The 20,105-nt window shown below is 47.9% G+C and overlaps 7 protein-coding genes across 7 annotated transcripts; 6 read left to right on the top strand and 1 right to left on the bottom strand.

Annotated features, from left to right (window-relative positions):
• Window positions 1–1,825: 1,825 nt before the first annotated feature.
• Window positions 1,826–4,301, top strand: CNBE4530 (hypothetical protein; the record flags this gene model as incomplete). The annotated part of the gene is made up of 12 exons (XM_770087.1): window positions 1,826–2,025; window positions 2,079–2,226; window positions 2,267–2,335; window positions 2,376–2,547; window positions 2,586–2,687; window positions 2,753–3,032; window positions 3,090–3,460; window positions 3,509–3,594; window positions 3,633–3,742; window positions 3,797–3,891; window positions 3,948–4,034; window positions 4,090–4,301. 12 exons carry the CDS (start codon window positions 1,826–1,828, stop codon window positions 4,299–4,301), a joined length of 1,932 nt encoding a protein of 643 aa, XP_775180.1.
• Window positions 4,302–5,235: 934 nt separating this feature from the next.
• CNBE4520 (hypothetical protein) lies at window positions 5,236–6,472 on the top strand (the record flags this gene model as incomplete). Its single annotated transcript, XM_770086.1, has 2 exons — window positions 5,236–5,503; window positions 5,592–6,472. 2 exons carry the CDS (start codon window positions 5,236–5,238, stop codon window positions 6,470–6,472), a joined length of 1,149 nt encoding a protein of 382 aa, XP_775179.1.
• A 1,872-nt stretch (window positions 6,473–8,344) lies between these two features.
• Window positions 8,345–9,893, top strand: CNBE4510 (hypothetical protein; the record flags this gene model as incomplete). The annotated part of the gene is made up of 8 exons (XM_770085.1): window positions 8,345–8,536; window positions 8,637–8,661; window positions 8,721–8,833; window positions 8,885–8,965; window positions 9,019–9,230; window positions 9,285–9,357; window positions 9,410–9,550; window positions 9,606–9,893. The coding sequence occupies 8 exons, from the start codon at window positions 8,345–8,347 to the stop codon at window positions 9,891–9,893; spliced, it is 1,125 nt and encodes a 374-aa protein (XP_775178.1).
• Window positions 9,894–10,871: 978 nt separating this feature from the next.
• CNBE4500 (hypothetical protein) lies at window positions 10,872–12,427 on the bottom strand (the record flags this gene model as incomplete). The annotated part of the gene is made up of 3 exons (XM_770084.1): window positions 10,872–12,038; window positions 12,094–12,212; window positions 12,277–12,427. 3 exons carry the CDS (start codon window positions 12,425–12,427, stop codon window positions 10,872–10,874), a joined length of 1,437 nt encoding a protein of 478 aa, XP_775177.1.
• A 370-nt stretch (window positions 12,428–12,797) lies between these two features.
• On the top strand, window positions 12,798–14,752 carry CNBE4490 (hypothetical protein; the record flags this gene model as incomplete). Its single annotated transcript, XM_770083.1, has 12 exons — window positions 12,798–12,868; window positions 12,980–13,015; window positions 13,081–13,220; window positions 13,304–13,505; window positions 13,566–13,654; window positions 13,706–13,752; window positions 13,804–13,831; window positions 13,900–14,063; window positions 14,114–14,158; window positions 14,210–14,269; window positions 14,328–14,401; window positions 14,464–14,752. The coding sequence occupies 12 exons, from the start codon at window positions 12,798–12,800 to the stop codon at window positions 14,750–14,752; spliced, it is 1,245 nt and encodes a 414-aa protein (XP_775176.1).
• An 880-nt stretch (window positions 14,753–15,632) lies between these two features.
• On the top strand, window positions 15,633–17,491 carry CNBE4480 (hypothetical protein; the record flags this gene model as incomplete). Its single annotated transcript, XM_770082.1, has 11 exons — window positions 15,633–15,694; window positions 15,794–15,942; window positions 16,020–16,224; window positions 16,287–16,375; window positions 16,429–16,475; window positions 16,524–16,551; window positions 16,611–16,774; window positions 16,834–16,878; window positions 16,935–16,994; window positions 17,066–17,139; window positions 17,203–17,491. 11 exons carry the CDS (start codon window positions 15,633–15,635, stop codon window positions 17,489–17,491), a joined length of 1,212 nt encoding a protein of 403 aa, XP_775175.1.
• Window positions 17,492–18,198: 707 nt separating this feature from the next.
• Window positions 18,199–19,684, top strand: CNBE4470 (hypothetical protein; the record flags this gene model as incomplete). Its single annotated transcript, XM_770081.1, has 2 exons — window positions 18,199–18,220; window positions 18,282–19,684. 2 exons carry the CDS (start codon window positions 18,199–18,201, stop codon window positions 19,682–19,684), a joined length of 1,425 nt encoding a protein of 474 aa, XP_775174.1.
• Between the last annotated feature and the right edge of the window lie 421 nt (window positions 19,685–20,105).

The raw sequence follows: 20,105 nt of genomic DNA, 5'->3' as shown, positions 1-20,105 counted from the left end.
TAGACTTCATTATTATGGCCGATGTTTCGGGTCTCGGTTACAGACAAGAAGTAACTCACCAGAGTAACCAACAACAAGCAATAAACAATGAATGGAACGCAAAAGAGCATTGGTGCATAATTGATCGACAAAAAGAGAATAAGGAAGAATGTGGAAGTCACTGGGCGACAAAGGTGCAGAAGGCGAGGCAAAAGCAAGCGAAGAGGGAGGAAGAAGGATTTTCCCAGATTTGCAGCCTCGGCTAATTTGCAGTTAAATAATGGGTAGAAGGGGGCGGACGAAGTTCTCTAAACCATCAGCCGAAATAAGGAAAAAGAGAGAGACTGGCATCGGGGATTAAAAGATGGACCACCCGCTGGGCCTACCGACAGAGGGTTTATTAGAATCAAGTTCTTTTGCGGCTGGGACTCCGGGTACGCTTGATGCCAGGCTGATGTTTTAGTAGTATTACAAAGAACGTACAGTACTATGAACATGAATATGGGCTTAATAACAACCCATGCTTCTCGATTGCCAGCAGGCAGCTGTAAACGCTGCACAAATTGGACACAAACATGGCAAAAGCAAATGAAGGGAGGGGGGGGGGGCACGAACAAAGATCAGGCGGATCGCTCGGAAAATACTGGTCAGAGCAAAAAAAAAGTGAGGTAGAAATAATAATAAAACGATAATTAAGCGGACATGTCCAGTAAGCACCGGTAGTGGGCGGTGTCGGGCGGGGAGGCTACAAACACATTTCCGCGTTCGTTTTGTTTTCGTCCGATTCTCGACTACGTATAACAAACCGCAAGCACTCGAGAATGGTTTCTGCGCAAACGAGGTGAAGTGGGGCCTCTTTCTTTGGTCTCTGAGAAGATGATGACTTTAACGACTATCACACAACATAGCCATTCATTATGTGATATGTGAGACATCAGCAAAGACAACGAAAAATGTGGAGTGGCCGGATATTGCAGTCGTCGCGTGAGTGGAGTAATTGCGCAAGAGAAGGGAGGACAGAAAGCTTTGGTAGAGAATCGACAACAACTGACCAGCAAGCAAATGTTCAGCAGAGGCTGGATCCCGAAGCCGACTTGGGGCTTTGGGGGAATCCTCCTGCTGACGTTGTCGGGATGATATGGACCAGGTACTCACCATAGCCAGGTACACCAATTCACACCTTCCCTGCCAAGTCCCGTTGCAGCGGCCGAAAATATACATTTCATGGTTATTCCCACTTTTCCCGAGCATTGATTTGATTGTCCAAAGAGGTTATTGGAGCATTCAACTAATCAGATTTATCAGATACAGTTGAGATAACCGGTCACCCTTCACTCTACCCTTAATAACCCTACATCATCATCCTGCGCAGCTACAGTGTTCATATCAAGGTTTCGACAAATTTCCTCGTTTTTTGCTCTTCCTCTCGTCTTCTCCCGGGCTTCATGTCTCGCAGCTGGCAGTCTCATGATTTCGTGTCCCATGTCTCATGCCGCCGATCATCTCGATCTGCGGTATCCGCTGTCTATCCACCGAATCTCACGAGTATGCCCACCGTACCTCATGCTCCACAAAATTTCCCTTTTTTCACCACTTTCTTTTCGGACTCATTTTTAGAATCCGCACCCTTGGCAACCTGAAAGACGGTTGATGCTCTCAGTTTCTTTCATGAACTTTTTTTTTCTTTTTGGTCAGAAGGTAATCCTTATCGGCCGATTAAGCAAACTAAAAAAGTTGCTAGACGAGTAACCATACACGGAGTATTATAGTTACCACTCATATAAAGACGAAAGATGTGGATCATTATGATAGAAATCCCCGACCAACGTAACCAATTTGACCGGCCATGTCAGCTCCTCATCATCAGCAAGGGGACAGGGTAGAATACGACGAACCCAACCTTCCTAGGCTCAATCAAAATGAGTTTGAAGACAGCTCTTCTGAGTTCAGTGAGGATCCCAAGGCCCCGGTGAAGCGAGGCATTGCCTCCGCAAGCCGTGTTCTTTCTGTGATCACCAAGAAGGATATCAGGATTGCTTATCTTGCGTGAGTGTTAATTTCCGTCCAACTGCGGCGCGCAACTGATGACAGAGGAATAGCCTTACCGTCCTCGCTCTCGGGATGGCTTTCGCGCAATACACACAGACCACCTTCACAGCTTATGCCACCAGTGCCTTCAAGAGTCACTCTGAGCTTGCTGCTGCCGCTGTTGTTTCCCGAGTCTTCTCTATGATTGCCTACCTCATTGTAAGCCGTGAAAAGCCGCAAATAGAGACTGACCGTCCAGGTTCCCAAAATCTGCGATAATGTAGGGCGTATCTCTCCTTCGATTATCATTTCCATGGTCGTCTTCACTGTAAGTCAATGAGCGGGCGGATATCCAGCTGACTGTCTAGGTTCTTAGTGACGCCATGATGGCCGGATGCAAGAATGTCCAGACGTATATTGGCGCGAATGTCTTCAGCGGGTTGTCGAGTACTGGTTACACTATCGCTCTTCAAATCTACTATGCCGAGACTACTGCTATTCGCGAACGAGCTTTATGGAACGTCGCCGCAGATTCTTTCAGTGAGTGTAAAATGCCCTTAACGCAAACTGATGGTTAGGCGCCATCATCACTCTTTATAGCGGTTCGACCATCGGTGGGCTTATCTTGGAAAACTGGGGCACAACTTCTGGTTGGCGATGGGGTTACGGAATGTGGTCCAGTATGTATTGCTTCAGCTACCATTTGGATGCTCCATCATCTTCAAGTGCTGATTGATCGGCATAGTCATAAACACTGTCCTTGCTATTCCCTTCATCGCCATCTTGTTTTCTTGGCACCGACGAGTACGACGCAACCCAAATGTCCCTCGCCTTCCCCCGCACACCAACGTCATTGACCAGCTCTTCCACGAATACGATCTCATCGGTTCCTGTCTTCTTGTCGCTAGTGTGGCGTTAATCTTGGTTCCTCTGACTCTTGCCAAGGGCGTTGCGTCGCAATGGACTGACGACAACATTGCCATGATCTGTGTTGGTTTCGGTCTTCTTGTCCTTTTCATCGTTTGGTGAGTTTTTATTGTCAACATTGGGCATGATGGAAAATGAAGTTGACGTTTGCGCAGGTCTATTCCTAAAAAATGGAGGCCTAAGTGGTTCTTCACCCCTCGTCTTCCTCTCATCCCCTGGTACACTCTCAAAAATCGAAGTCTCATGTCTATGTTTGTTATCAACATGTGTGACTTCATGTCCTACGGTGTCTTCACCACTTATTTCCAAACCTTTATGCAAGTCGCCGTCCGAACATCTGCCAGCAAGGCTTCGATGATCGACAATACTCTCCGAATCGTCTTCCAGGTCACCGCACTCGTTGTCGGTCTCGTTATGCGATTCTGGACCCCTGCTTGTGTCAAGCTTGGTTTGGGCAAGCGACTCTTCCACACTAGATACCCTGTGTGGATCGGTATCCCTCTTTGTGCCCTTTCTATCGGTATCGGTGAGTAGTTATCAGCCAAATTATAAGGCTCTTGCTTACGATGAAAAGACATCAACTTTGTCCAACACCCTCGTAGGAAGAGTGCAATTGCCAGCTATGTTATCGCCAAGGCCATCTACGGTGTTGGTCGAGGGGTGAGTTTATAATCGCCTGAGGCCGAGCTGACAATTAGATGTTCCAAACTTCCGCTCAAATCACCGTGCAAGCTTCTTCCAGGAGGCGTGAGCTTGCCATTGCCACCGGTATTTTCTACTTTGCCGCCTCTTTGGGTGGTGCTATTGGGTAAGTCCAGTTTATCTCTTGGTTCCCAGGACAATCGCTGATTATGTGTTGCAGTATTGCCGTCGCTGGTGCTATCTGGCTCAACATCTTGCCTGATGCTCTTGCCAATAACCTTCCCGCCGCTTCTGCTAACCTTGCTTCCACGATCTGTAAGTCGATTTTTCTCTTCAGGCGCAGGTCATTCAGGGGCTGACGTTCCTTCTAGATGGCAGTATCACAGTCGCCATTAGTTACGACCCCAATTCCGAGATTGGTTTGGCCATTCTCAAGTCCTATGTGCATACGATGAAGAGTGAGCTTTGCAACCTACAGCCCAAAACATGTACTTACAGCTAACGCGAATGCAGTCCTTGCCATTGTTTCTACCTGCCTGCAAATCCCTATGCTGATTTCCATGTTCTTCATCGAAGACCTTCAGCTCACTGAGGACGAGCAGATTATCCTCGGTGGTAAGCGAATCGGTCTGGGCAAGAAGAAGCAAGAGCAAATTGATGAGAGGGAGGGGGAAGAGGAGGTGAAGATGGTGGAAAAGGAGAAGCCTGTCGTCAGGGCCGATTAAGCTTCGTCGGTCGGCAAGGATAGATAGACATATCGGGTGTAGTACTTAGGGCGTTTTTTTACATCTTCGGTTCTGTGTTAGTTATAATGTTCCCCTCATGAATTCTCAGCATGTGTCGCCATGATATATGGGGTCCAAGAGTTTTATTCTCATTGACACCGATTAGATACTTGAAAGAGTACATGTTTTCGGGGATGATACTTCTAAGGGGTGGGGGATGGTGTGGGTATACGTAAGGTGGGCTACTAATAATGGAGAGTGTGCGTCGTTGTAGAGAAGAACGAAGTACGTATGCGGGAAAGGAGGGAAGGATGAAAAGAAAACATATCGAAGGCCTTTAGAGGAGGAGGGGAAGGAGTCGGCAAGTGAGAAATATAAGAAGGGGAGGAGGAACAAGTTTGTGGAAGTGGGAGGAGCGAGGTGGATTCAGCATATGATTTTTCCTTTTGACTACAAAAACGTTCTTGTTACACCTTTCTCTTACGTACTCAAAATGAAACATATCTGCATGCGCCGTGCAAATCACGACCTTAGCAGAGTTCAATGCTTTATTCTTGATGCGATTGACCTCCAAGGCATGACAAAACAAGACGTGTCTGGACTAGAAGAGAAATCGAAGAACGAGTACGTATGAAAAGACTCGACGACGAGAATGAAGGAAAAGTGCGTGTGCAGATTGGCGAATATCTATAAGATATGATGTTAACCTCCACTCTCATACTGTCTTCCTTCCGTCGGAAAAGGAACCCTACGAACGTTCCGCCGACGTCATATCACGAAGTGCGGAGCTCCTTCCGAGGAGTTCTGCAAATACAACGAAGTCCCAACCAGTAGTACATCTTACTGTATATACTCCTTACCCATATGTGCAGACAGAAGGGGAGAATGAGCATGGAGCAAAGCTCTGGTATAAGAACTAGATCAAAAACAGACCATGACCACAGCTCACATTGATCGATCCGACTTGTGTATACCCAAACTGAAGACGTTTGTGTACGACTCGAAGCATGATATCAAGCTGGATGCTTATATACCTCAGCCTGGAAGTGCAAGCGGAGAGGCGATACAGGAGCATGGCCAGAAGCTGCAACTGGAAGGAAAAGCAGAGAAGGAGTTGAAAAAGATGCCGGTGGTAGTGCAATTTCATCTGGGTGGCATGGTGGGTGGATCGAGAGTAATGGTATTCCCGGCGAATTTGCCTGGTGAGCTTTCAACTAGGTTCCTTTCATTCTCCCTTGCGCATTCCAAGGACGAGAAAGATATGAAGCTGACCAAGGCCTACTCGCATAGCATTGTTCAACTCAAAAGGCATCCTCTTCGTCTCCGCCGACTACCGCCTGCTTTTCCCCAGTACACCTTCTGATATCGTCAACGACGTCCGTACCCTTATGAGCTACCTTTCCGACCCTTCTACCCCTCTCGCTAAAACTCTCGCTTCTTCGGGCTATATGGTCGACAAGGACAACCTAATAGTGAACGGAGCTTCAGGCGGAAATTACCCAGCGAGAGCAGCAGCGACGATTGCAGACATCAAACCCCGTCCTATCGCATGGATTAACTTCTTTGGACAAAGTGGGGATTGGTTATTGGACTTTTGGTGCCAAGGGGCAGATATCGAAAAATCAATGCCTTCGAATGTGCATTTACACGATATGAAGCGAGCAGAGGAGCTGGAGAAGATGAAAGGAGGCGAAGTCACGACGGAGGATCCGTATATTGTTGTGGATGGGAAACTAACGTCAGCCAAGGGAAGATTCAGCCTTTTTTTGAAATGGCAGAGGGATGGGGTGTTTTTGGATTATCTCCTTTCCGAACCAGAACTTTCGGCGAAACTTGCGAAACTGCGGTATGAAGAGCGACTCGCAGCTATCCCAGTTTCGAAACGATCCCTTCTACTTCCCTCAACCGACGCTACACCGCCAACGTACATCATCCACGGTAAAGAAGACCATACCATCCCGATCGAAGATAGTATGGCAACGGAGAAGGACTTGAAGGAGATGAGGAAGGAGGTAAAAGTGGAGTGGGTGGCGGATGCGGCACATATGTTGTTACAGCCAAGCGGGGAGGAAATGAAGTTGGTAGAAGGGATAGATGAGATCGTACAGAGGATGGTTAACTGGACGATAGGGATTTTGGAGAGGAAGGCAGAGATTGAAAGATTGTTGTAAGATCGGGAAGGAGAGGTATCTGGGTAAAAGAAGAAAAGATATTATTGGGACGGAAGTAGTTGAAAGATGAGGGTGTTATAGAGGTTACATCAGGTTCATGTTTACTTTATGAAGTTGCAGTGATGTATTCTACAAAATACTTCCGCTGCTTTCTTCCTCCACTCTTTTTCACTCAACTTCCGTCCTAAGTTAAGACTGCCTCCCACCTTTTTTCCGCCCCTACCTTAGATTAGCAGTGTGTGAGCGCTTTCCCGTACTAGCTCCACACTAACTCGCTTCTGCATACCCTCAAAAACTCCCCCAGGCATCTCTTCACGCCCTCTTCTTCATTCATGCGCTGTTTCCTCGACTCATGAGGCCGCCAGTAGACAACACCAGGGGCCAGCATACCCCTCCCAGACTATACCAAATAACTCGAGGAATCCATTCATGGGACCGGGTGCCAGAGGTTTAGTTCGTTCATCAGCAATCATCTGGTGGGTGGGCAGATGGGCGAGAGGAAGATAGTTTTGGGAGACGAGATCACGCAAGTGGTGAAAGCGAATGTCAATTTGTTTGCAACTGGTGTGTGTGTGTCACGGGCGTCACTTCAGTCAGCGCAGCTGCCCGGCACTCAACTCTGATGATGTAGAACTCGACGAAAAAAGGTGAAAGGTATCTACTCTAGCAGAGCCGGACGGAGGAATTGCCAGGCTGGCGGAACAGAAGCTGGACTTAGAGGAAGGAATAGCCAGGGCCTGAAGGGGCAGGAGCTGGACTAATGGCTGACTGAAACGACTTTAAAAGGAAGAATTGTTCGAAGGCAAGATAGTGAGAAAGGACAACAGTATCGATTTTCTGAGGATTATGGATCTACCAAAATCTATTGCCTTATATACCAACCTTTCCCTTCTTGCTTACTCATCTCTCTCGGGGTGACGATGTCGCTTATTCGTTGCGGAGGCTGGGCTGCAGTGCTCTTCACCTTCTCCACAATATCGTGTCGAGCCTATCCCAAAATCTAGCAGGCCGACCGAGCGCAGGTTCCTTTGAAGATGTCAAAGATTCTGCTGGATGCAAAAGCGAAGGAGGAGGAGCGCACGCTGATGGGGAAGGTTTTTGAGCCTGCTCACCTTTTCCACCTCCTTCCGTATCTTGTCCCCCAGAAACTCCTCCCGCTTCTTCCTCCTCCCTATCATTGTCCCGAGCATCTTGAGGACATCGCGCCTAATGTCATCGAAGCTCACCAGCTTGCAGTTTCTCTCAGTTAGCTTGGTGACATGCTGTTTATCGGCGAGGAGCTTGGTAGTCTTGTTGAGCACCTCGAGATCTTGCGAGAAGAGGTATACATCGTCCAAGGTACGCCAGCGCTTGGGTATTCGGGCCGAGAGATTGGCACAGGAGGTCGAGGGTAGGCCGCAAGGCGATCAAGAAGAAGGCCCTGACGGTCGCCCTGTGAGAATTGGAGGATATGGTCCCCACAAACTAGGCCGGAGGGATCTCCATACGTCCATTTGCATGTTCTCCAGAGTGTTGGGGCAAAGATTTTGACACCGTCGCCATCTCCCTCCTGTCTACTCGGTTGGCAACTCCACCAGGAGACTTTACACCTGGAAAAGGAGGAGAAAGTCGGGTTGCAAGTGAGTGGACGAGAGGGCTCTGTCGCACAGTCGGTGAATGAATTCGCCAACTGGGGCTCAATACGACAACACGAGAGAAGAAAAGGCGAAGTGCAAGGACAGAATAGACGAGAGAAGCGAGACGGGATCAAATTCACAAGAGAGGTTTGTGCGCGTTCTTAGAGGTAGTTCTTCGCTCGTACGAGGTGACTTCTCAATAACAAAATACATTTTTTCTTTCAAAACCCCAATTTTCCCTCTATAACCCTCCAGAATGTCCTCGCTCAACCCCGAAATTGACGGCCATTCCTACAACCGCCCGGACGCTGGAGCTCAGACTCCCGTTGACGCCAAGGCTGCGCGAAGGGCCCGTTTCGAAAAGGTCTTTGACCAGATTGCCGAGGAGCTTTTGACGTATGTCAAGGGTGAGGGTATGCCCAAGGATGCTGTAGAGTGGTACCAAAAGGTGTGTAGCTACCTAGCGTCATGATAGGTCGAGCAAATCCTTTTGCCAGAGAACACCTAGGTACAAAGCAGCTTGTAAACAAAAACTGACATTGCCATAGGTACTTTACCACAACACTCCCGGTGGTATGTCTCAGTTTTAAATTTAGTGGCACAAAAATCACAATTAACGTTCCGCAATATAGGCAAGCTCAACCGTGGTATGTCCGTCGTCGACACTGTCGAAATCCTCAAGGGCCGAGAACTATCTGAGGAAGAATACACCAATGCCGCTATCCTTGGATGGTGTGTAGAGCTCGTAAGTGAACATATGTCTACTTCAGAAAATAATCCTGACTCCTGTGATTAGCTCCAAGCTTATTTCCTTGTCGCCGATGACATTATGGACCAGAGCGTTACCCGTCGAGGACAGCCCTGTTGGTACCGAGTGGTCAGTTGCTTTGCTATCTATATTTGCACCAACGGACTCATATAGCTACCCAGCCTAACGTCGGTAACATCGCAATTAACGACGCTTTCATGCTTGAAGCCGCCATCTATTACCTCCTCAAGAAACACTTCAGGAGCCAAAAATACTATGTCGACTTGATGGAACTCTTCCTAGAGACTACCTTCCAAACTGAGCTCGGCCAGTTGGTCGACCTCATTACCGCGCCTGAAGACCACGTCGACTTGAACAAATTCTCTCTCGAGAAGTAAATTAATATTTCTCCCAGTGATGTGCCGATTCGCTGACTTTTTGGTCGCAGGCACCACCTCATTGTCGTTTACAAGACTGCTTTCTACTCTTTCTACCTCCCCGTCGCTCTTGCCATGCACATGGTAAGCATGTCTATTATCTGGAAGAAATATCAGAGTTTACAGCAAAAATCAGTCCGGTGTTGAGGACAAGGCTGCTTTCGATCTCGCCCTCAAAATCCTTCTCCCCCTCGGCGAGTACTTCCAGGTTCAGGACGACTATCTCGATTGCTACGGCAAGCCCGAGCACATTGGCAAGATTGGTACTGATATCCTCGTAAGCCAAAACCTTCTGGGCACATATCTAGACAGATCCTTACCTTGTATTGTAGGACAACAAGTGCTCTTGGAACGTCAACACCGCCCTCGCTCACGCTACCCCTGAACAGCGTAAGATCCTCGATGAAAACTATGGCCGAAAGGACAGCACCTGCGAAGCCCGCGTCAAGGAGCTTTTCTCTCAAACACCTATCTCTATCCCTGAGCGATTCGAAAAGTACGAGAAGGAAAGCTACGAGAAGATCAATGCTTTGATCGAGCAAGTCGATGAGGAAAAAACTGGTTTGAAGAAGGAAGTGTTCAGGAGTTTTTTGGCCAAGGTGTACAAGAGGTCAAAGTAGAGTGCATCCAGACATGTATCTTGGACATTTTTAGGGCTATAGAAAAGTGTTCTTTTTTCCTACTCCACTAACAATTCAAGCTATATTCCATCGCGATTGGTTTGGGTTTTCTCCAGCGCATCCGCACATGCACAGGTCTCATCCTCGATACCTACCAACTTTAGTAACACCCTTCTTCTCTCTTCACTAACCGTCGATGACTGCAGCTCTGTAATAATATGAGCCATCTCTTCAGGTTCTAGAACAGGTGAAGCAGAGAGCGAAACTGGAACTGGGGCTGAGTATGGTGGAGATGGTGATGATATATTGGTACCGAGGAGGCATGTGGGGGAGAATGCGATTCCAGGTAGACGCATAAAGGTGCGGGAAAAGTCGGGGTGCATTTTTATTTTTGTTTTCCTTCGTCGGAATGAAGAAGATGGTGGTGGTGATGGGAGAAAGAGGCGCAGCAAGGGAAACTGCAAACAGATAGCATACTTTATATGGGCACCTTGTTGCCGATTTGCAGGGAGTTGATAGTGAATGGATAGCAGAATTTGGAGGAACGAGTAGTCCTAAAAAGGTGTAAGGAAAAATACGACGATGATGCCTGAGACGGGTTTGATTCCTATTTCTTTTGTCAACTCCTAGCAAAGGATGGAAGCGAACTTTTTGACTGACAGTAGTATGTGGTGATCAGCCACCGTGTATAACCATGGGTGGTAACAGGAAGAGATACATGAACGCAAACATACCCCAGTATCATTGAGCACATTAAATGACGCTGCATGCTATACACTATCAGGAAACGTATAATTTACTTACAACTATTCCACTATGACAAAAACGGACGTTGTCTCAGGGCAAACGGAAGCAAGCAAGATTTATAAAAAGACCATTCGTAATAGCATGACCCAGGTTCTTCAAGACCAGCTGAAGAATCGATGTCCCAAGCTTATTATCGCCTTCAAACCATATTTACGAGTGCAATCTCACAGATTATCCCCGGATCTCCACAGAGGGTGGCAATGATACTTCATCCTTCCTCGTCGGTGTGGGCGATACCTCCCTCTCCCTTCTCTCCACTTTCATTCTCTTAGTCGGGCGTATTTCATCTGTCAAAGGCGGTGTAGGGGGTACACCCATACCAGCATAAGCAGAGGCATTTGCTGATTGTGGTTTGGTCGGAGTAGCGTATACTTGAGGAGATCCGGTACTGGAGTTGTCCTTTTCGAGTGAAACAGGAGTTGGAGGGAGGTAGGTTGTTGGGAGTTTTCTTTTTTTCGGAGTGTTTGGAGTGCGTTTTGGTGTGGATGGTTTTGTAGTGGCAGAGGGGGAAACCTTCTTTGGTGAACTCTTGGTTGGTGTTGAAGCAAAATCTGGATTCTGGAGGTAATCCTTCACAAATTTTTGCACATCTCCTTGAACCCATATATCGAATATCCCGTCCCATTCACTCCCTTTACTGGGTGGTTCTTCGTTCACAAACACCGTCTTCACATCTTGCCCCTGCTTTCCTTTTCCTCTCCCTTTCGATTTCGCTGATTTCGCCATCTCCTTAACAACCCTTTTTACGCCCGGTACACTGAGGCTTGTACCACAGACAAGGAGCATGTCCACTCCTTTCAAGTCCTTGCTAACCGATTTGCCAATCGATTCCCCTTCTGGATGCTCTTCGCCATAGAGCACGACGCTCGCGCGCAGTGTACCGCTTTTCCGTGATCGTTCCGAAAGGGCTGAGCGGATGGAAGATGCAAGCTCGCAAGTGGGACATGGGACGGAAGTCGGCGGTAAAGGGAGATGGGGAGAAAGTGGGAGTTTGGTGTGGCATAAGGTACAGTGGAGCGTGGAAAGAAGACCGTGTAGAGGGATAACACGAGGCTCGGGGGGTTCAAGGGACGTTTCGGGTGTATCTGATATAGATAAAAGGGAAGGGGCATTTTCCTTGCCCTTTGCTTTTGGTGATTTTCTCTTGTTTGACGGGATACCCACAGCTAAGCCTGTCTTTTCTTCTAGTCCATCAATGTTCTGGGTATAACAACGGAGAAGACGACCTTCATTATCAAGGGAAGACAAGTAGGTGTGAAAGGGAGTGGGCGGCGCGGCTGTGGAAAGGGACGAAAGAGAAGTTATGAGCTCGTGATGTTTTGCAAGAAGCGTCGGGTGCTATCAGAAGATCAGTGTTCACTTCGAGATATACAAAATGATGGACGGTGCTTACAGCAAGACAGCGGACGTGAAAGAGGTCCTTGACCGAATGGCCACCCTTGGTCTTTCCGCTGAAAAGCCCAGATGCGGAACGAAAGTCTGGGATAGCAGCAGCTGTGGAGACGCCAGCGCCTACAGTAAATTCATATTTAAGCACGATTGGATCCAAGGATCAGTCAAAATGGACACGACGCACCTGATACAACCACGATGCGCTTTGCCATTCGAAGACGAGCCACGACTTGACGGAGCGTGTCCTCTACATCAACGGCGGGAGTAGCGAAGGACGAGGCAGCAGCGGAAGAGGGGCCAGCCCCAGGGGTTGAGAGGTGAACTTGAACGGTCATGTTGAGGTACTCTTCGATAGCTGGCCAGCAGTAGTTGAAATGTGAGGAAAGAGATGAGTAAATAGAATTAAACGCGTTGCTGTGGCAGATGATTTTGGAGTGTCGGATATGAGAATCGTCCCTGAAGTCGCAATGTCGTAGGCGGGCATTTTTCTAATCACTCTTCACCAAATGTTCTAATCAGGCCCTGAAGAATTTTCTAATTCACCCTGACCCATTTTGTAATCAGTATGGCGCGTCATATATGTATACGTAGCCCGAGGTTTGTCCGTTTCTCTCGACGCGATCTGAATCCTCCGCCCTCGACTTTTTTTTCTTTTAGTTTGTTTTTCTTTCCTCGCATTCTTTCAGCCCCATCTCGACAACAACAATGCCCGGCCCAGCGGTGACACCAAATAAACCCAGCCATCGGCGAAGGTCAAGCGTTACCAACGCCCTCAAGTGAGTACTCCACACACGATGTCTGGTTTCTCGCCCGCAGAAAGCAGACAAGTTTCCGGCGGGTCCTCATGTTGGATAAACAAATACTAAATGTTTTGCTCCTGTTATCAGCCAAATCCCGTTGAACCATGAGCAAGGATCTTCTATGTAAGATACTGCATCACATATCACCCAAGTGTTCGAGACTGACGAAATGTGTCCTCGGTAAATAGCCAACCGGTCGAGGAGGTGAAGCCACTCACCAGCCGTCCTCGACCAAAGAGCAAGGGGACCAGGGATGCTTTGCCCGAAATCTACAAGTCCAACGGTTTCTGGGACGATGTCAAGACTGGCAGATGGATGCTAATCCCATGTAGGTCTTTTGTGTTGTACCTTTTACGGACGGGGCACGGCACGCGCATTGAAGAGGCTTGAGTTAAAACATAAACTCTGTAGCATCATCATTCAAGCTCATGCTTATCGCTCCTATCCTCTATTTCAATCATCGTCTTCTCGTGCACTATGGCATTCTCGGTCCCGACACCCCCAATATTTTTGAACACCTTATCTTCCCTTCAAACCGCTTGCCTGATGGAAGGTACGGCAAGTCATGGTGGGACCTGGTCTTCCTGGCAAATTACATCATCTTCTGGAGCTTGTGAGTGACCTTATGGGGCAGGAACTTGATAGAGAGGGATAAGGTCTGACAAGGAAACAGTGTGAGACAATTCATGACTCTCAAGGTGTTTAGGCCTATGGCTATGTCTTTGGGTATCAAGGGCGGAAAGATCATGAGGTTTACAGAACGTAAGCCGTTTTGAGAACGTCCTTAATGAATTGATAATGACCTTGGAACAGAGGGTTATGCTTGCTTCTACTTTAGTATCCTTGGTTCTCTCGGTGTCGTAGGTCAACCCGAGGAGTAAACTAGTGTGAGATGCTGACAATCGCTGCAGTATGTCATGCACGGTCTGCCCACTTGGTGTAAGTCCAACTCTTTTCAGTTTTGTCTTATTCGCGAAAAGCGGAAAGAATGCTGACGTGGACTGCAGGGTACAAGACTGAGCATTTCTGGCTCGAATACCCTCACCGAGAAATGTCTTGGGAACTTAAGACTTATTACCTCGTGCAAGCTGCCTACTGGCTCCAGCAGACTATCCTCCTTGCCGCGAAGATTGAAAAGCCAAGGAAAGATTTCAAGGAACTCGTCGCTCACGTAGGCATATCAGACGAGAAAGATATAGGGCTTTGCTGATGATGAGGTAGCACATTGTGACCCTCTGGTTGGTTGGATGGAGTTACAACGTTTATGTAAGATTCTGATACTCGATCGATGTCTAGCCGCAGACTGACTTTTCACAGCTTACCTACATTGGTGTCTCCATCTTCGTTACTATGGATGTTTCCGACGTCTTCCTTGCCGTATGTCTGCGGGCCCGGCCATTAAACAGGTGTGCTGTGTCGCTCACAATCCATACAGCTCGCAAAGTGTGTCAACTACGTTTCTGACTTTTGGTCTGTCCCTGTATTCGCGTGGTTCATCTTTGTGTGGTCGTAAGTATCCATCCAGAAATTTCAGCATCAATGCTCCAAGGCTCTAATTTCCCGCCCCGCAGTTACTTCCGCCACTACCTCAACATCTGGATTCTTTGGTCCGTCTGGGCTCAATTTGACCTCATCCGTCCGTCCGAACGTTCCGCCTTTGACCCCTTGAACGACAAGTGGCTCAGCTGGTGGATGAAGTGGCAGATCTTCACTCCCATCTTTTTGCTCCAGCTGATCAACTTGTTCTGGTACTTTTTGATCTGGAGGATCTTGGTGAGGGCTGTATTTTACAGAGACTTGAAGGATGAGAGATCGGAGGATGAGGAGGAGGAGGAGGAAGTGAAGGTGAAGGCTGAGTAACCGACTAAAAAGAGGGAATAGCTCGCTGGGATGGGGGTGATCGTGGCTTGCTTGGGTGATGTTTCCGAAGGGATGATTCGAGCATTTCGACCGAGTAGGCAAAGAAAAGGCGCAATTCGGGATGGGACCATCGCCGCAATTACCATTTACACACGCACACACACAACACATACACACATGTTTCTGTTACTTTTAAACAGCGTTCGTGCAAGGTGTCTAGGTACAGCTGTTTGTCAGTGTACATAGTGATGGATCTTGGCATCTGCATATTCATCTAATCCATTGTCTATCCTTTTAATGAAAGTGTTTGGTCATGTTCAAATGTTACCGATGCTCTGATATAGACTGATCTTGGATGGCTCATTCAGGGAGAACAAAAAGTGAGGAACTGAGGATACGCGTCATGAAAATGCGCCCTGAGAAGAGCGGCGGCGGGGCGGCCATCTACTAACAAGCCCGCTTCTTCACAAATTCCCTAATAACTTGACCCTACTCGCATAAGCCGACGGCCATCACATTAAAACTGCAGACTGCCAGGACCCGCTACTCCTTTGTTTGCAACAGGGAGGAAAGAACTGCTCTCAGCAACCATTAACTGCTTTGCATCATTCCCACACAGATCTTCGTCATGGGCACGCACAACAGGCAGACACAATGCACAGACCTTGTCGTTTGTTCGTCAGACAGCGTCCGCAGATTGAGGAAAACATCCCCAACGCAACGAACCCTCGCCCTAACCGGCCTATCCTTTCCATGCCCGCTCTGGCGTATATAACTCTGACTCTGACCTGCAGATATGTTTTTTTCAGTTTTATTGACTGACTTTTCTGTCCTGTCGACATTGTATCACCGCTACTTGACATAAAGCAGCTGTCCCAGGATGTCCCAAGGACATAAACATCTTCACCGAAGGCGGGCGTCCAGCGTGACTGTGGCCCTCGAGTAAGTCGCTCTGCCCCTATAGCCTCTCATACGTCGTAATTTGTACTGCCGGGTTGTTTTGTAAGGCGAGTAAGCTGATGCACCACGCACAACGTACAGCCAGATACCTCTCAACCACAACCGGCAATCTTCACCCGAATCTGCAGTGAAACCTTTACCCGGCCGCCGACGTCCAACAGAAGGTGATCGGTATCGATCGAAAGGACTGTGGAGCGATATCAAGACTGGTAGATGGCTCTTGGCTCCCGGTCAGTTGCTGCTCCTCGCCCTCTTTTGTCCCGATCCATTATTATTCTTTACTGACAGCCAGATTCATCCTTCCTAGCCTCTTCCTTCAAGCTTTCTCTTATCGCTCCATCCCTTTATCTGCTGCACCATCTCTTAAGCACATACGGTATCATCAACCACTCGCAAGTGCCAAATGTATTTGAGCACTTTATCTTGCCTTCAAACAAATTGGAAGATGGGAGGTACGGTAAATCATGGTGGGATTTCGCTTTCCTGGCACACTATGTGATCTTTTGCACATTGTGAGTCCTATACGTATATTGCACCGTCAAATGATGCAGACACTTACAGATTATCGCTATAGCGTGAGACAGTTTATGACGACCCGGGTCTTACGGCCAATGGCCAGGGCCCTAGGAGTAAAAGGTCAAAAGATTGTACGGTTCACTGAGCGTACGTCTGACTTCCACAGCGAACAAGCCGTCGATACTGAACAAAAAATATAGAGGGGTATGCCATCTTCTACTTTGGAATCCTTGGAGTGTACGGTCTTGTAAGTGCATCTCATCCTTATGATAAAACGTCGCTAATCATCTCCCAGTATGTCATGCGCGATCTTCCCATCTGGTGTACGTTTCCCCAGCGTCTCTCTGTTGCTTTCCAAAAGCGGCGGCTGATGGGAATACAGGGTTTAAGACAGAGCATTTCTGGTTAGAATATCCTCACCGGGAGATGACCTCCCATCTCAAAACTTATTATCTCCTCCAAGCGTCATATTGGCTCCAGCAGACGATCATTATGATTGCCAAGATTGAAAAGCCGAGAAAGGATTACAAGGAGCTTGTGGCACATGTGAGTCCTTTTGTTGACTTGCTTCTGCGAGTGAACAACAAGTAATGAGAGATGTACAGCATATCGTTACTCTTTGGCTCATTGGATGGAGTTACACAGTCTATGTATGTCGGACAGATTTTGAATCGTGTCTAGATGGACGTTGACCCGCTTTGCATAGCTGACCTACATTGGTGTGGCGATTTTCATCACCATGGATGTGTCAGACCTATTCCTTGGTGTAAGCCTACCTTTTTTTGCTCAAAACATATCGTCCGTAACTTGGATGATTATCTAACTTTTTGAGTACAGCTTGCCAAATGCGTCAACTATGTTTCAGAATTCTATTCTGTCCCCTTGTTCGCGTGGTTCACCATCGTCTGGACGTGAGTGCATCCCTCATTTCGGGGTTAATTTGGCCTGTATGTTGACATTGAGTTTTTTAAAAGGTATATGAGACACTATCTAAACATCGTCATCCTCCACTCCGTCTGGACCCAATTTGACCTCATCCCCTTCCCGGACCGAACGACATTTGATCCCTGGAACGACCGATGGATCGATTGGTGGATGAAGTGGCAGATCTTCATCCCGATCTTTTTGTTGCAGTTGCTCAACTTGGTTTGGTATTTTCTCATCTTGAGGATCCTGGCAAGAGCAGTGTTTTTGAATGATAGGAAGGATGAAAGGTCGGATGATGAAGATGATGTTGAAGGGGATGAAGCAAAGGAAGAATGATTAAGATGGTGGTGTGTTCAATCAAGTGATGTACCGTAAGAAGTCTATATTCATTTCCCTATAATGCGTTTATTAGACGGACAGTAGATTGTAGACGGACGAAACTTGATTGTGTACGATCATGTGCTGAATGTTAAAAAACGAAGAAGATTGATTCTCATCCGACGGCTTTGTACCGTACGTATTTGTTACAGGTAGCCGTGCTTGAGGTCCATGACCAACCGCCTGCCCCTTTTGCCTCTCACAACGCCCACGGCTCATCCACCATCGACTATCCATTAAACACTGTCCTCTAAAGCAGTACGCAGTGTGAATGTTGTGAGTGTCTACGAATTTTTGAGGCTCTCAGCAGGGCCAATGAACGCGCGGAGATGGGTGCCGCCAACAAGAGCGAGGGATGAGGGTCTATTACGTATAGATGAACAACGCTTAACTATTTTTTTCTATTTCTAATCGCTTCGCGCTGGCGCCGGCGCCGAGACCTGGCGGTTGGCGGTTGGCGGGCGCTCTTTCCACCACCCGTGGCCGAGGATCACCACATGGGTACGAATGCGTATCGTTATAAGACATAAAGTATATGTTTAAGTATGCACAATCCTTCCCGATATATATGTAATTTTAGCTGTCACATTGCCCATTTCTTGAGCTCCCAGATATACCTGTATACCCAACGCCCCCACTAATCAATATACCACAGCAGCGCGAACATGCCAACTCAAACGCGTCCTGGTACGTGTCCCTCTTTCTTGCCCCCTTGACAGCTCACAGCTCATTCTTTTCCAACTTCAAGTTTCTCTCCACGAACGATTCAGTCTCACGCGCCGCAACGCAGGCTACCCTCCTATTCTTGCCATCGCAGCATCCTATCCATCCGACGCGGCGCCTTCCAGGACTTTTCTAGAGCAGCGTATTGCCGAGCTGCAAGAGCACTTCCCTCTGCTCTACGTTCGCATTGAGGGTCACCGTACAACGAATCCCGTTGAAGTGCTTAGGGAAAAACCTTGGCCTGCAGAGGATATCCTTGATGAAGCAGAATACCAGCCCGAAGATGATGATTCAGTGGAGATCGGAAATATCCTTCAGAAGAATGGGCAGAAAAAGTCAACAGACGACCTGAATAGTCGTCCATTGTGGCAAGTGACAATCGATACTAGCCTTAAGAAAAGTACGACGTACATCACACTCGTCGCGGACCATCTTATAGTCGACGGTAAAGGGCTCAGCATCTTCTTTGATGCTCTTCTCGCAAAGGATGTTTCCCAACTCCCTTACGAAAAACTCGAGACCATCCCTCGCCTGGAAGATACAATGAATATCAAGCCATCTCTCTCCTTTTTGCTTCCAATGGTCTGGCAACATCTTATTCTTCCTCGTCTGCCTTTTTTTATCCAAAGGTTCTTTTCGACCGGCGCAACTTGGCCGGCTACACATGTGCGCGAATCCCCTTTCAACTGTTCACCCGGTTACTCTCTTCTCTCCATCCCTGCCGATCAAATGGCCTCTTTGAAACAAGTCGCCAGAGCGCATAACATCCTCGCTCTGCACGCAGTCCTCAAGTCTATTTACGCGCTTGCCATCTGGTCTAAATTCCGGCACACCCTTTCCCCTTTTAGACTTACCGCCAGCACTCCTCGATCCGAGCGTGATTACAAACTCGGACATGCATATTGCATGGGCAATTATGTCAGCTCATACCAATTTGACATTCAATTCACCCCCGGCGAAAGCTTTTGGGTGGTAGCGAAGAAGGTTTTCGATTACCTCATGGATCCAGAAAGTATCGAGAGTGCTCGAATGCGTATGGGTATCCTCGAGCAAGTCCCCGACGGAGTGTACGATCCCCCTCACGCTGATCCGCACCGACCGACCAAGTGGGAGGACTTTTTCCTCAACGAAGCTGCATCCGAGAAACCGTTTGGTGAAGCTCTCAGCTTTTCAAACTTGGGCCATGTCAAGTTACCGGAAAACGCAAAAGACGTGGCGTGGGTCCAGATTGGCGGTTCATTGGCCTCGGCCGGATTTTCGACGGCCGTTTTGGGTCACGAGAAGGGGTTGAGGTTGAATACGATTTATTTGGAGGGTGCGGCGGTTACAAAAGAGGATGTCAAAGACATTGAACGGCTTTTCGTTGTCATCTTGAAAAGGCTAATTGAAGGCAAGGATAATGTGGATGAGTTGTTGGTCAAGGTTTAATAATGCAAGGCTATCGTAAGCGGGGATAGATAAGAATAGATTCAATAAATAGTATAATATGATGGCGGCATACGATGGTAATGTATGTATCTGTTTTAGAATATCTTTTTCCCCTGTCAGACGGAGCTGTGTCCTTTGGGACGAGCTAACAGAGATCTACAGAACTACAGGGGGAAGATCTGGGAGAACTAAGGCGATGGATACGTCCATAACGTGAGAAGGGAGGGCGGAACATTGTATATATCCACAGCAATGCATGCAGTGCCATCAGCCATTATCACCACTGTACAGACGATAGCTGTATGCTAACAGCAGATATGCGATATGTATAAGCAGAAACGCGTCGCGCTCGTGCGTGTATCGTTTGCCGACGGCTGAGCATGCTTGGCCTTATGTTCGTTGGAGCTCCCGCGCCGCGAGT

This window comes from Cryptococcus neoformans, chromosome 5 (assembly GCF_000149385.1).
Source record: "Cryptococcus neoformans var. neoformans B-3501A chromosome 5, whole genome shotgun sequence".
NCBI classification, from domain to species: domain Eukaryota; kingdom Fungi; phylum Basidiomycota; class Tremellomycetes; order Tremellales; family Cryptococcaceae; genus Cryptococcus; species Cryptococcus deneoformans.
This window is presented reverse-complemented; position numbering and strand designations above follow the sequence as displayed.